General features: G+C 38.3%; 1 protein-coding gene across 31 annotated transcripts in view; it reads right to left on the bottom strand.

Moving 5' to 3' along the window:
* The window catches only part of DST (dystonin), a 310,022-nt gene that overhangs the window by 134,577 nt on the left and 159,761 nt on the right, over nt 1–15,684 (bottom strand). For 29 of the 31 annotated variants that reach the window (XM_054197106.1, XM_054197080.1, XM_054197086.1 and 26 more), the window contains 17 exons: nt 12,892–12,985; nt 12,409–12,563; nt 11,088–11,550; nt 10,872–11,000; nt 10,592–10,669; nt 10,317–10,478; nt 10,103–10,207; nt 8,236–8,331; nt 6,816–6,941; nt 6,262–6,414; nt 5,855–6,009; nt 5,594–5,720; nt 4,246–4,429; nt 3,121–3,278; nt 2,612–2,790; nt 2,244–2,382; nt 1,241–1,434 (listed from right to left, as the gene is read on the bottom strand). In XM_054197106.1, the coding sequence (XP_054053081.1) occupies nt 1,241–1,434; nt 2,244–2,382; nt 2,612–2,790; nt 3,121–3,278; nt 4,246–4,429; nt 5,594–5,720; nt 5,855–6,009; nt 6,262–6,414; nt 6,816–6,941; nt 8,236–8,331; nt 10,103–10,207; nt 10,317–10,478; nt 10,592–10,669; nt 10,872–11,000; nt 11,088–11,550; nt 12,409–12,563; nt 12,892–12,985 (2,697 nt within the window). Of the gene's footprint in view, nt 1–1,240; nt 1,435–2,243; nt 2,383–2,611; nt 2,791–3,120; nt 3,279–4,245; nt 4,430–5,593; nt 5,721–5,854; nt 6,010–6,261; nt 6,415–6,815; nt 6,942–8,235; nt 8,332–10,102; nt 10,208–10,316; nt 10,479–10,591; nt 10,670–10,871; nt 11,001–11,087; nt 11,551–12,408; nt 12,564–12,891; nt 12,986–13,124; nt 14,908–15,684 lie in introns of those variants that run through there. The other 2 variants (XM_054197113.1, XM_054197112.1) reach the window with 2 other exon arrangements.

Raw genomic sequence — 15,684 nt, 5'->3', positions numbered from 1 at the left:
TCATTTTTCAGCATATTCTGTTCAGGATAAGGCCCTGTGAGGAGAGCACGTGGTTCATATTTGCCCTCTGAAGAAATAAGGACAATTCAGTACCTCATAAAACTACTGTTTTATCATTTAAATTCCGTCACGCTACCAGATGATGAAAAATCTGAGGTGGATTTAAAGCTTGCCATTCTGTAGTCAGCTTTAAATGAGTCATCTTTTGCCCATCTCCCTTTTAATTTCTAGCAATGTTAAGTAGAGACAACTAAATTAGTTAATTACAAGTGAGTAACTTCAGTATTGCACCTGTATGGATATCTGCCCCTTAAAATAAGGGGACAAAAATGTGGAAGGTTGTTGTGTGACGTTTTACATGAAAAGCGCTATCTTTAATGCTCCTGTTCAGGTTAGCTATGATGACAAAACAAAGTAGATTTTAAAGGAAATAAATTCAGGCTGTATAGTACAGACTTCCTTAACTTACCTATATTTTTTCCTTCAGTCTATAGTTCTGTGTCCTTTCCAGGAAACAGAACTATAGAGACCGAAGGAAAAAATATTTCCAGGAATGTCATGTATGGACATCTCCTTCAGAATTACAGGTAGGTGTGGTTCTGCCCTATCTGTACACCCGTGACAATCTCCAATACAATAATGACAGCAATACTGAAGGGCTGAATTTAGAGCAACATCTCAACTGGATATTGAAGCTGCGTGAAAACAGTTGGAAACCAAAAGAAAATACTGGCACTTCACCAAAAGTTGTTGTGACAAAATTATCACAGAAGTCAGTGGAAGCTAAGGACTTCCAGACTTAGGACTTGAGTCATTAAAAGCAAGTTAACATGAATCCAATCATATGGGATGAATCCGCTCATCAGTTTAGCCTGTCTGAACTAATTACGCGGAGAAACAGATGGTATTTCCATAGGACAGCAAGACATTTCTGCGGGCTTTTTTTGGAAAGAAAGAAGACAATTTATCTCTACTGTGTCTCAGTAAGTTGTAAGTAAATAAAGTTTATGTATCTTGTTAATCTTTTGGTGCTCAACAGTGACAGACATTTCCTGTGGAAAAGTAAGACAATGATGTCAACAGCACAGAAAAGGTAAGAATCCTTGATATTGGCACTTTTCACATATAGTTCAGAAAAAATATTCTGACCTATTTTAAAATTCATTTCTGATTATTTTCCCTCAGAAACAACAAAACCAGCATAAAATATGAACAGATTATAAGAAAAAGTTATACAAACCTATTTTCAATTTGAGAGTGAATGTTTTGCCACCTCTCGGCTAACTGATCAACTTTTTCTTTATGCCAGTCAAAGTCAAGATCACGTTCCTTGTGCATTTTAAACATCTGATCACTGATCATCTTTGCCTTCTGCAGTTCATCCTCTAAGGCATGGAACACTTGTCTTTTCTCATCTACTTCAGATCTCCATTGCTAGTACGTGATAAATGATAAATTGTAAATAACTCCTAAATCACGACACTATTTTATAAATGAGTATTTTACATGAGTAAAATGTATAAATGAAAAATATTTAAATTAATATTTTACTTCCGTTTGCTCAGACACTGGAATGGCACCAGAACGGGTCTGAAGGAACTAATTAGCTATGAACTGCAGAATAATTCTAAGTAACAGCATCACCCACAACACATACATCAAAACAGAGACCGCAAATTAACACACTTATCTTATAAACTACAGCTTTCAAAGAAAAATCCTTAGGTAGATGCCAATCATTCTATCTAACAAAAAAGCATTACTAATAATTTGCAATATAAAAGTGAGGTATACACAGCACATAAAAAATGATGAACTTCAATCTTACCGTTTCTCAAAGATATCTGGAACACCCTGAATAGTGTTCCGTAGCAGTAGCAGGAATGTTACTGTGGCCACATTTATGTATCAACATATTTATGTTACCTTAAGCATATGTTACTTTTTGAAGAGACAATAAAAATTAAATCTTACTGCAGCATTAACAAGTGCCTTGGAAGTTCAGACACTGCAAGGCATTTCCTAACAGCAGCCATGAGCATGCAAACTATCCAATTCCTAATGCTCCAAAGCTGTCATTTTTTTCTGAGATGCCAATCCTAATACAGACTTTCCTCCAAATACACAAGCTAACTTTTGATACACTCTACAGTACAGCGTAACCAAAACAGGCGTTGTAAGACAGATCCTATTTTCCTATTATTTTTTAATTTGCCCTTGAAAAGGTACCAGCCAACTCTTACCTTCAATGTACCCATCAGATTTTCAATATTGTTTTTGTCAGCTGTTACTGCCTCTTCTTCACACAATTTAGTTTCATAGCGTTTTACTAACGCTTCTGCATCTTGGGTGTTCTTCAGCACCAAGTTTACAGTTTTCAATCTGAAAAACAGTTATCTCCTGTTAACTGAACCATCAATAATAACACTCATTACACTTGTGTTTTTCAGCCTTTTCATGTCACAGGGTACCCCTTTATACAATGTTAAAAATATGTTAACTTCCTTTTCCTTTATCAGTATTATTCATACTAACATCTTTATATTTAATTTATTTTTATGAGAAAACAGTAAACTAAAACACACGTGATGGGAGACGGGCTATTACATACTTTTCTATGTAAATGGAAGACATGGAATAAACTTGGTTCATGTTCTGAATAACAACATTGAGTTCAGAGCGCAGAGTAGGGACTGAAGGTGAACCAGCAGCTTGACTGAAAAACTCTTCGCATTTGTCTGTGATGACTCTCAGGTCATCCTTCAGTCGATCCAGTTCTTCCTTCAGTTTCTGTAAAATGAAAAGTGACTGACAGCGTGTTTATCCTACATCAACCTCATGTATACTCTAAATATCATTATCAGTACAGGTCTGCTCTCCTTTGCTTGTTTCATGATGACACCATTAAAAAAATTTAAAAAGGAACATACACGCAAGAGGGAAACTAACAGAGTCACCATTTATTGGCATCTTTTCTCTCACAAACACAAGGTTAATCTTTGACTCTTGTCTTTTCAAGGTGCACCGCAAACTTTCCTGGCTACACTCAAAACGTCTGGATATGTTTTTCTTAAAATAAAACTCTTTTCCAAGGTAAAACAGTCTTTCTCAAAGTCTCACCTCTTGCTCTGAAATCCTAGGCACGCTTTCCTCAGGATCATCCCTTTCCATTGGGGTTCGGATCTGCCGTATCAAACGCTCCTCACAACTCTCCAGCTGCAGTCTGATATTTCTAACTTCAGAGATGTACAGATTGTAAATAGATTCTTCCTGCTCCTCTGTTGAAAGAAACAGGGCACATGTTCGCACACGAAGCCATCATGGCATTTCCACCATGTCTTCCTATGAAACACTTTATAAAGTCACCATTCTACAGGTCTTATCATGACTGGCTGAAATCCCATCAGCTTCCCTTTGAATTTTGGCTATATGGCAAATTTTAGGAACCTGTAAATGTTAGCTATTATTACATCACCCCCTCACAAGTGAAAAGTTAGCGTACATCTTTGACCATACATTCCAGGCACAAGCACCACCCCTTACACAGACACTGCTAAACTCAGTGACTGACTTTTCAATCAGATGATATCAGGCACTATACCACAGTAAATCTCCAGGGTTTTTTTCTTTTATTTTTTTAAATCGTCTCTTCAGTTGCACAGGGCAACACATCTTTCCTTAAGTACAGAGAACTAATGCAGTAATAAGTTTGCACTGCCGTATTTCTTTAAGTCATTAGCTACTCGACTGTAAATCAGAGCAGGTATTTTAAGCTTTCTGTTCTTATTGTATTTAAAAACAGAGCTAAGAAAGCAGTAACTACGGCATTCTATGGAACTAGGAAAATATATAGGACACTTTTCTGGCCTTAACAGTGTGAAAAAAGTTCTAATTGTGTTACAAACTCAACAAAGTTGCATTTCCAACATTCAAAAACAACTAAACTAAACAGTGAGCTGCAATGCACAGAATAAAATCTTGGGTGTAAATTTTTTTGTAGCGCTCTGTATAGTAACACATCAGTATTTCTACATAGCTTAATATACAAAGTTACAAAACCTTAGAGCTTCTGTGCAGTGTAATTGTGCACATTGTTAAAATGATGACACTCAACTGTTCAGAAGAACTGGAGCATTAGTAATATCAATATGAAAAAATACGTAACTCACTAAAGCTTGTAATTCAGAAAGAGAAGTTTTATCACGAACTACAATCATCCTTCTGCTTTTCTCAGCAAAGTTTTACCTCTTTCTGCAGATTTCAGAAGCTCTTGATAGTATTGCTTGCAAACATTAACTTCCCTTTCCAGCTGTGCCGTATCGGAGCTTGTAAAGATTTTGGACTCCTGGCTATCTTCCACGAAATCATCAAAGCGGGACTGCAAATTGCTTAGAACCTGCTGATGTTCACCCGGCAACATCGTCTTTATCTGCAACAGATTATAAACCCAAGGCACGGTCAGCAATGATGCATCACCCACACAGTTCCCTGGAACAATTTTTATCAAAAAGCGATGTCAACCAATTACTAAGATGAAAAAGTCAAAGAATCAAGGTTCTGAAAGCTTGCTGCTCCTCAGCTGGAGCCCACTTGACAGGTATCAACATAACAGCTGACAGCTTAGACTCACAATAAAATCCGTTTCCATCTTCAATGCCAGTAATGGGCTGTGTTAAGACAATCCTATATCAGACATCATTTCTACATCTAACACCACGAAGCAACAAACAGGAAGCCAGTAAAAGTCATAGAAGTAGGGACACTTAAAGAATTATCTTAGATTCCTTCTTTTCAACAGCAACAGTAGGAAATTAGGAGTGAAAATGTCCTTTTGGGTATTCCAAATATTATTGCAACAGCTTGTAGACAGATATAGATGTTGTATAATAAACTATCGTATTAAGATGTATAGATGCTATACATCTAACGTTATGTAACTCAGTGATCTCACACACTGTTATGGCCAGACAGAATAAGTATTTTGATCTATATCACTATTTCATTTCTGATAAATTGATCCTAATTAGCTATTTAACATTTCCAGTTACAGACATGTGTAAGAATGAAAAAATGCGTTACAGAGGAATGAGCGTTCAGCTGCCTTCAGCTTGAAAGACTAACTGTCGCTTCACAGTTGTTCCGCTGTTAGTAAGAAGTTGCAGCCATGAGGAAATAATGGGGGTTTTCATAAAGATTAACCTTAGCCTAATGAAGCAAATCTCCCCAGGTATCTTCAACACAAACGCAGCAATGGAGACTCTCCCAGAACAAAATTCAGATTTAGTCACTGTTCAACCGCTTTCGAGAGATCCTGTCTCCCCGCTGACAACAGGAGACTAGACAGGTTAGCGCAATAAGGCTACAGGTAATTTTCCTTATACAACCTCCCTGCTCCTTCCAAATGCATCTGTGTAAAGGCTATTCAGATCAAGGTAGAACACTGCACAGTGGTAACCAGCGTGGCCCCTGCCAGCTGTTCCCACAAGGAAGATGAGCATTACTGCGAACTGTTCATTATACAGTATTTCTGGGAAGTGTAGCCCATGACTTTCCAGCAAATGGCTAGGAGGCCCTTGCTAGTCATAGCACATACCGAGGCAACGTTGCCAGCTCGAACAGCTTCAATTTCATTTGTTAGGTAATGCCAGGACACCACACTCTTCATATTTAGATGTGACTCGTGCCAAAGGGCCAGAACATTCTGAAATTGCTGTTCAATCCTGAAACATAAAAAGATTCCAATTTTAGATCAAAGTAACACATGAAAAGGGAAAAAAAAGTTAGATGTTATTTTAACCCAAACTTCACATAAATTAATTTTAAAAGAAAATGGGTGGTTTTGTTTTGTCCCTACCTGTTGGCTGTATCTATTGCTTCTTTGTTTGGTGGAGGAACTGTAAAGCATACAGACGGAACCATGGCCTCATTACCACTCGGGCTAATGACTTTCCATTTAGCACGATGGGAGTTGTTTGCTAATACACACTCATCATCTTTGTAAATAGTTATCTAGTATTAACAGAAAAGCAGAATAATTTAATGAGCTAAGCATTACAAAATCCTTTTACAAAGCACTTCTGCAAATGGTGTCAACAAATAAGCAGCAGAACAACAAAAACAATGTTCAACACAAGGATTTGCTCTTGTTTACTAGGGTGGAAGAAATTTAGAGCCTAGTGTTCTCCAGGAACATGGTAATTAATGAAACTTTAGTTGAATTCTCACGTCTGTAATTGATTTGAGGAAATTCAAGTTTCTAACCTCAATTTGTCTATAGTCACAGATGGCTTTAATTGGGATGGATGTTTTGAGCATACAGTCAGGGTTCCTTGGCTTCAGCTGAATTATTGCCTTTGCTCTCCCCACAAGGCCTGCTACTGTGCTCTTATACTGCAAGAGTTGTTCTTTTTCTTCCTAAAACAGTTAAGAAAAAACACATCGTAAGAGATGGCCAGAATACAGTGCTGCTTCTTTGATCCTGTTAAGCTTTTCTTTTCCTGACTCATTTTACTGTGTTCCTTAGAAGTAACGCATTTTACAAGAACAAAGTTTCTTTCTGAAGTCACTGATTTCCCACAACATCTGATATTGTGAAGACGGAGAAATAAATGAAACTGTATTTTAAGGCTATGAAAAACAGTCATTATACATGGATAAATGCAATTATTGAATTGTAAGTTCTAAAAAACAAATCTTCTTTGTGCATTCCATCACTCCAAAGGAATAATTTTAACACACCTTTTTTATATCCAACTAAAATCTACACATTTCTTGTTCAATTGTAACTCACATTAATAGGATCCTTGAATTCTTACCATAGACTCTTGAACAAGGTCTTCCAGCCTATGAAGGCTGCTTGATCTATCACAACTGTATTTTCGGTATATGGTATCTTTCAAATTCTTTAAATATTCCATGGCTTCTTTGGCATCACTGAAAAACTAGGATGAGATAAATATCTGTGTTATTTTTAAACAGCTACACTATGATTTTTTCTTGAAGCGCGGTCTTTTTAAAAATAATCTTCTCTAGTAGCTTGAAGTGACCACTGTATCACACAACACTATTCTTGATCTCATGTCTAAATGTACTGTTCAAGAAAGCACAGGTTGTAACATCAGTTATTCTCAGTGCTATTTACATGCAAAATGAATTCAGCAGTTATTGAACTTTAGTTAATTACTGTTCCTGATATGGAAACATTTTCTGAAGTGATTCTTGCTTCCCTTGGAATTACGATTACTTTCATATATAAAGAACAGCCAAAGCCAACAAACTGTAGTAAACTAGCTGCATACTTCAGCAAGTGCACTGGAGCAAACATTTTGTGCAGGAGGCGAAGCGAGCTGCCACACCTGGCAGTTCTGCGTGGGCATCTGCAAATCCAAACTAGGGTCCTGGTTAAGCACAACTGGGAAGGGAAGTGTCCTGTGATAATTCTCACTCCATTCTGTCCCTGAAACCTCATTTCTCAAATCCAGAATGCCTATTTCTTCCCCCCACCACTAGGAGCCCAAATTGCTCAACTTTTTCTTCTGCTGTGTCCATTTCCTAACTTTGGGCTCTCACCCTTCTCGGTCTAAATATATCTCATCCCAACATCACCCCCTTCCTCTTCAACCACCCAACCAACCCAGAAGACACTAAGAACTAATCTCTATAATTTAAACATAAAAAAAAGTAGACTTTTCTTTAAAAAACAAAAAACTTAAATCTTCGATCATCATGCATGTAATTGAGCACTGCATCATTTGCCAAGTATGTAAACGAGCAATAGTCAGAAAGGTGTTTCCTTGGACGTGTCTGTTGTCAGGGTGTTCTCTGCTCCATTTATTATCCGTGCTGTACATTCCATTTATATTTGGGTAGTCCTGGAAAAATCACCCAGAATATGTTCTACCTTGGCCCTCATTAACCACCATCCCCTCTACATCATCCACAAAAGCTGTATTGCCAGCAGTTGTGTATGACAAGGAGAGAACATGGCTTCATTCTCAGAGTCTCTACTTGCAGCTGCAGCGCTATAGAAAACGTTAGGCCAGATCTTCATCTGCTGTGAACGGATACAACTGTAGTGAAGGCAATGCAGGTGTGGTAACACTGTGGGAGTGTGGCTCATCACCTAATGACTGCACATGACACATGTCAATTCTACAACTACTGAGAGATAGCAATGAACACTTTCAGTGGAAGTTCTTTACTACGGTCCTAACTTAAAACATGTCACATTCTCACCTCAAAATATGCAGCATTTTCTCTCAAATGTTGTTCAACACAGTGACAGAGCTGAAGAATCCAGCTCCATTGTGTCTGCATTGCAGCTCTGTAGGCCTTTAAAGGAGACAAATTTTACAAAAGGAAATGAAAATTAAAACATGCACACACTTTCAGAATTTCGGACTCATAAAAGTAATGTAGGAAACAGAAGCATTTAAACCCAACCTCCTCACCCAGGAAAAGCAAGCTGCAGCAAGGAAAGTACAATTAGACATGAGAAAAGTCCTACCGCTAAAGCATAGTCAAACATCAGAAAACTCTCCCAGAGCAGCTGTAAAATCACCACAATCTCAGGCAAGTTCAGAATTCAGCCAAACAAAGCCCTGACACTGCTTTAAGCAGGGGCTGAACTACATCTCCTGAGGCTCCCCCAGCCTAAGCTAGTCTATGATTCTGTGCCTCTATTTACTCATGCAAAACACCCAGATTCTTCCTTGGATACAAATCAGATATTAAAGTAACAATGAATGTACAATTAAAACAGTTAATCAGGACTTGCTGCAATGTATAATTTTGTGTAACAGTTGCACAAGAATTTAAAAAACGTAACCCTACTCCAATGAGGCCTCCTATAGTGTCTGTCTGGTGCTGCCACTAGAGATGCACTGCACGAGTGGTCACCAGCAGAGGGTACTCTTGACTTTGTGAAATCAGGCAAAAGTCTCAATTTTTCAATTCTGTATGATTATCAGGGAATTCAAAAGAGCTTTTCCATTGGCTTAAATGAATTTCAAACTGATGCATTAATGCATGGATTCTTCTGTAGAAAAGGCATACAGTTCTTTTTTATTTTTGTTTTAAATGTCTCAATATAGCATCATTGCAGACATCATAAACTGCACAGTCATCTTCACTCTAATGGCCTGGTTTCATAATGTGTATCTTTAATATATTCATATCTTAATTATATTACACTGATAAGAACCCATTAGAAAAGCATATACTTTTATTATAATAGAATTCCCCACATTACATAAGAAGTCATTTATTATTTAAAGTAAATGTTATGAGAAGGAAGAAAGGGAGGAGTTTTCTTCATGTTTCCAATTTATGCAGATATAAACTCACTGAGCTGAAGAACCATAAAAATCCATCCTCTCTGTTTTTTCATTCTTATATAACAAAACAGTTTTTTATTGTTTCCATTTTTACCACCCACTGTCTGTATTTGCTCTTTTCTTGAAGATCTACAGGAAAGAACGTCTTGCATTCTCCTTTGAAAACTTATTATGACCCTACAACAGCTACAATAAATTTTCTGTGAACCGTTTACCTATAATACAGAGCTTGATTCAAGCCTGGTAAATCACATCACCTGGTCAGATTTTTAACATCCGAACAAGTTTCACAATTCACTAACAAGTTATGAAACCAAGCCTAAACCATAATAGGAACCTGTACATATAGCAAGTGACTAGAAAAGCTCTACTGAAACCTCTTTCAACCCAACAGGAGAGAAAGCACCTAAGGACTGCTCTGTGCCCTCGGTTTGCCAATGCAATTTATATCAATAACTCTAGAAGCTGTGTGCATGACCAGAAACGTCTGTACAGACCAACTCTGGAAGTTTTAATTTTAGACTTTAGGGGGATTTTATCTAAGCAATCACAGATGTAATTCTAACTTTACAGAAGTGTTTTTGCTTTTTGGAAACTGGAAGTCAGATACAACAGAGACACCAAAGAGGGGAAAAAAGGGCCTATTGTTCACAGTCTTGTTGTTTAATTTCCTATGAGTTAGCACTCTCCTTCTTTTCCCCAAAAATCTAAGGTCTATTAAATCACAAAGCTATTTTCTTGTTTGCATGCTGGTTTTACTAACTTACCTCAATGGTTAGCCTGGCTGGGTGATTTTCAAGAAGCAATTGCTCAGCTATTTCTTGTACTGATTTAATAACTTCTTCTTTTTGATCAAGTTCTCTCATTAATTCCTTTTTTCCAGATTAAAAAAAAAAAAAAGAAAAAGGAAAGTTTCAGAAATCTCTTAAATTCTTAAAGATGATATAATTATTCCCTCTGGATTATACTAGCAATACATACTGCATGGTATTCCTTTTTTCTTGTTATATTGGGGTTTCTTTCACTCCAGTCATATGCAACCTCTTCCTCTTCTTTTTCGTTCAGCCATATCAGCTCTCTAGTAGCACGAGACACAAAATTGTGAAGAGTATCTAGATGCCTTTCCTGATTTCTCGATGTGTTCTTTATTAAAAAGAAAAAAAAAAGATTTACAAAGGTCAGAATTTAAAGCTCATCCCTTATCAAAGACGTTGTACACTGAAAAACTGAACATCGAAGCTGTATGACTAACTTACCAAGAGTTTTGAATACTGACTCTCCAGTCTGTGCAATTTTTCTGTGTAACTGAGTTTAAGCGGGGCAGTCATTTGGATCTGTATTTGGTACACGAGGTCAAAAGACAACAAAAAGGTTAGATATGTTAAACCATTAGATTTCCTGATTTCATGCTATGTCATCTAGAGATCAGAAGTAAAGTAAGACTGTAAAACCTAAACACAGTTCTGAAATTCAACATTAGTCTATGGGTCACCCAGTAAGAAAGTAACCAAAGAAATAAAGAATATGGTGCTGTACCTCACTGATTTTAGCTTCTTTAAGGCTGGATTCAAATTCCTCAATAGCTTTGTGGACATTTTTGTGATTTTCTAAATGGCTTTCAACACTTGGTAAATCTGAACCCCATTCTGCTCGATCAAGTTGCACCTTACAAACAAGAAGGAAAAATTAGGCATGATCTACAAGCAGTAAATGTAGTAATTAAAAGCAGACTGTTTCCGACAAGATTGCTACCTGCATTTCTTCCACCCAGCTCAATAGGTCCTGGACAAATTTCATGTTCACCTCTTCTTCTGTTAAATTCTGATCCACAAAAGCTGATTTCATAAGAGGTTTTCTGATTTGCATCAGTTTGAGTGTTTGCAGAGTCCCACTGTCTACTCCTGTCACATAGCTTTGAACTAACCGTGGTGGGATGCCTGGTGTGTAAGCGGGAGTGATGGTTGGTGTCAGTCTGGAAGTAAGACCTGATGAAAGGCCAGATGTTAAGCTGGAAGAAGTCAAAGAAGGTGTTAAACCCTGGGTCATTGCAGCATTTAATTCAGGGGTTAAGTTTGTTGTAAATCCTGAGTTTAAGCTTTCGGTTATTCCTGATATCATCAGCTTTGTCTGCTCTGTTGTCAGTGTGTGCCCCTTGTTGTATACGGAAGAACATTCGGTCCGTATGGCTATCAGTTCGTCACGAAGTTTTGCAACTCTATTAAAACAAAAGAAAATAAATAAGTAAATAGAATAATTTCAATGAATGCTTATGATTAAGGTTTATTATGCTGAACTGAATAGCAATATGAAATCACATGATCTCTTACACTTCAGTTGTACGTAAATATTAATAAATAAGCATTTGTATCAGAAAGTATAGGGTATGTCACCTTATACTTCTATAAATACAGATAACAGATGCAGAAATTAAGCAATGACCAGAAAATCAGCATGGTATGGGCACTAGCACGCACCATACACAATTCCAGGGAACAATCAGCAAAGCAGAAATCTACAAGATACTACACGTTGCAGTAGATCAAACACTTGCAGTTCACTGCCAAGGAGTTGTTTTGTGCTTGATCTCACCCAGTCCAAGATAAATCCTGAAAAACTTTGGGGCCATTTCTTCATGAAATTGTATTATGCTGTTTAAATGCATCTTTCTGCTAAGACTGTACACACTGCCACATATAAGCTAATGTTACCCCACTTACTACCTGTTGAGACATCCACGGCTATCACCAGAAATCTTGCCTCCATTTTTAAAATCAAAGTTAGTGAATTGTAAAAGCATTTTAGGTGCAATGAAACAAGCTAACATCTTTACACTCGGATATCTAGTAAACATTAAACATTTAAGTCATGTTCTACTGAATTACTCAATTTCACAAATGAGTACAAACAGCTCCTCCTGTCTTCAACAACGTTTGCTGTTGAATACCTGATAATCTTTATTTGGGTGCCCAGGGACAAATTGAGAAGTGTATCCATAAAGATTTGAAAATGTTGTCCATAATGGGTATCCATATTTGGGACATTTATTTATTCATGTAAATACACTGTAAAGTACCTTTGCACAAGCTGGTCTGCCTGATAGTATTTTCCATCAATAAGAATTTGGGCATCAATCACTTGCTGGCGGAGAAGGTTCTCAGATTCAAGAAGATAGCCAGCTAACTCCGCTTCATGTTGGAACTGGAGCCCTGACTCTAATCGCTTGGTGTCCTGAGTAAATAAGAGAAAGCCATTAAGCCCTGCAGCTAAATCAAAGAGAAATGAGCTGTAAGAAATCCTAAGATTTTGTAAAAACTTCTTCTCATCTTGAAATAATTGTGAAGCATTTTATCTAACTAGCGACAAAAATCTAACAGAACTCACTCTAGGCAATTTTTGGTGTTTTCTTGAAGCAATGCTAAATTACAAACAACAGTACAATGAAAATAAAAGTAGGAGCTATTAAGTATGCTATAAAAATTCCTAAAGATTTTATTTTTTTAAAGTAGCCATTCCACTGCAGTAAGTTAATGAACACAGACAAAACCAACTGACTTACAGCTTGCAGAGCATTCCGGGCAAGTATTAGTTTGTCTTCACAGCTTCGGCTGTCCCGCTGAATTCTGTTTGCAATTTGCTGCAGCATTTCCAACCTAGGTGATGCCAGAGTATTTCAGAAGAAAAAGTAAATATTAACATTATTTATATTTACTAGACATGTTGCATGACTTTAAAACAAACAAACAAACAAACAGCATCTAACACAAAGCACAAATACATACGCCAAATTACCTGTTTCCTTCTAAAGTACCATTACCAAAGCTTATACAAGATTTAATCAGTGTAGGACCACAATTAACAGAAAGGAAATTCTCATTAGAATCAACGCTGGTTCGAGCACTAGTACTGTTGCTAAACAGTGAATCACTGCTATGATAGCTATAACTACTGCTATTCATTTTTACATCCAGAGCACGGTCCTCCTGGCTGTTTACATTTGCTGAAAAATAAAAAGATACAAGTCCTAAGAAATGCACAGCTTCTAGGGATGAAATTTCACTACTGGCTTTTAAAACACCTAGCACTCCTCCTTTAAATAGGCTTCAGTAATGCATATTCAAAACGCAGCAATTAATATTCTGCCAGCTCTTCAAAGGATTTTACCTGAGGCTATGTACGCTACCTTGCTTTTGGCTTCCCTACCTTGCTTTAAAGCTTTGCAAGTACGGACTAGGCAGCAACATTAGGGCGTCTCTAAGAAACAGACGCGCCCAATATTTTATTTAAGTGTCACTAAATGTCTATAAGCCAAATAAGAACTTAAAGAAGTCTTTGCAGTGCTTCTCAGACTCTTCAATGAAAAGTTGCAAAAAAGTAGTGAAGTGACAACTCCACGCTCCACAGTACGGTACAAAACGTCTCCAGGTTGGGCTGACTACTTTTCCTTCACATGGAACTGCACAATAAAACTGGGGGAATATCATGGTTAATCAGCTCACAACAATTTAATTTGAGACACCTGTACACCATCTAACCCACCATCATTACTCCACTGTCCAAATATGCATATTTACTAACTGCCCTACCCTACTAATCTGTCCTTCTGCAAATTTCCCTCCAACTTCTTCCACATGCAGAGCTAATTGCTTCTTGCTGTTTTGACCACAAAACAAGTCAGAAAAATCTGACCACTGCCCTTAAGTTTAGGCTTTAACTCAGAATTTGGGCTAGGGGTAATTTTTTCAGTATTTCACCCCCTGCTTTTAAGACCTCCTGAAAGCCACACCCACACCGTAAGAGGACTGTGCTTATGCAGAAGAGCACAGCAAAGGCATAGACACACCCCTGCAGTAATGCCAAACTCTGCTAGGTTTGCAAACCAGAACTCAGTTTGTCATTTTCCTCGCTGACATCATATTAATTTTGAACCCATACACCAATCTGGCCACACTTGGGCTATCTGTGTTGGTCCTTTCAGATGCATCCACCAGGCTTGCAGGCAAAGTTTTAGTACTTGCCAAATTTCAGTATAAGCTGAGGTCACATTTTTGCCAAAACCAAATCCCACCCCAGGAGCCGTATCAGCAACTCATGTTGGCGAGGTGCACTAGTAACCAATACAGCAAAGACGGATCAAGTTCTTGTGTCCAGATCAACTAAAAATTTTAACTTGATCAACTTTTCTTTCTCATTTTACAGTGACCACCACACACAGTGACCATCACCATAGGACCTGGTATAGGAGTTGGACAGCCAGCTTAACATAAGCCAGCAGTGTGCCCAGGTGGCCAAGGCGGCCAACAGCATTCTGGCTTGTATCAGGACTAGCGTGGCCAGCAGGAGCAGGGAAGTGATCGTGCCTCTGTACTCGGCACTGGTGAGGCCTCACCTCGAGTGCTGTGTTCAGTTCTGGGCCCCTCTGTACAAGAGGGACATTGAAGTGCTGGAGCGTGTCCAGAGGAGAGCTGCCAGGCTGGTGAGGGGTCTGGAGACCAGGTCATATGAGGAGAGGCTGAGGGAGCTGGGCATGTTTAGCTTGGAGAAGAGGAGGCTGAGGGGAGACCTCATTGCCCTCTACAACTACCTGAAAGGAGGTTGGAGAGAGGTGGCTGTTGGCCTCTTCTCCCGGGTGAATAAGGACAGGACCAGAGGAAATGGTCTGAAGTTGCGGCAGGGGAGGTTTAGATTAGATATTAGGAAGAATTCCTTTACTGAAAGAGTGGTCAGGCACTGGAACAGCCTGCCCAGGGAGGTGGTTGAGTCACCATCCCTAGAGATATTTAAGAAATGTCTAGATGTGGCACTTCAGGGCATGCTCTAGTGGCAGAGATTGCAGGTTGTTTGGTTGGACTCGATGATCTCAAAGGTCCTTTCCAACCACGAAGATTCTATGATTCTATGACTTGTCACTTTAAGTGTGTTTACCAGTCCTGAAGGTGTTTATGTTTACATTTGTTTATCTATGCTCAGTCCATCTGAATTTAAAAAGAAATAAACTAATGTCATTTATACACATTCTCAACACAGATAACCCAGCTTTCTGCAAATACGAATTCGCTTTTTGGCAAAGGCAGGCACTAATTTTGCTTTTGGCAGATCAGGACAGATTAACCTACAAGATTTAGCAGGCTGTGTTTCTTCCACTGCTTTCCAGTGTTCTGCTCTGCATGGTGGGGACAACTTTCTATTCTTCTATAGGAACTTCTTTCCCAGCAGGATGCTGGGAAGTGACACCTCCCATTGAATCTGCCATTTCTGTCATGCTCTTTTGTAAGCATGACGCATATTTAATCGACTCTGACTGTCTTTGAGATCTTCTCTTGCTAAAATCTCTCTTTCTGAGGACTTCCTA

The sequence above is a fragment of the Rissa tridactyla genome, chromosome 3, assembly GCF_028500815.1.
Source record: "Rissa tridactyla isolate bRisTri1 chromosome 3, bRisTri1.patW.cur.20221130, whole genome shotgun sequence".
Lineage (NCBI taxonomy): Eukaryota > Metazoa > Chordata > Aves > Charadriiformes > Laridae > Rissa > Rissa tridactyla.
Note: the sequence above shows the minus strand (reverse complement) of the source record. Positions and strands in the feature narration are given on the sequence as shown.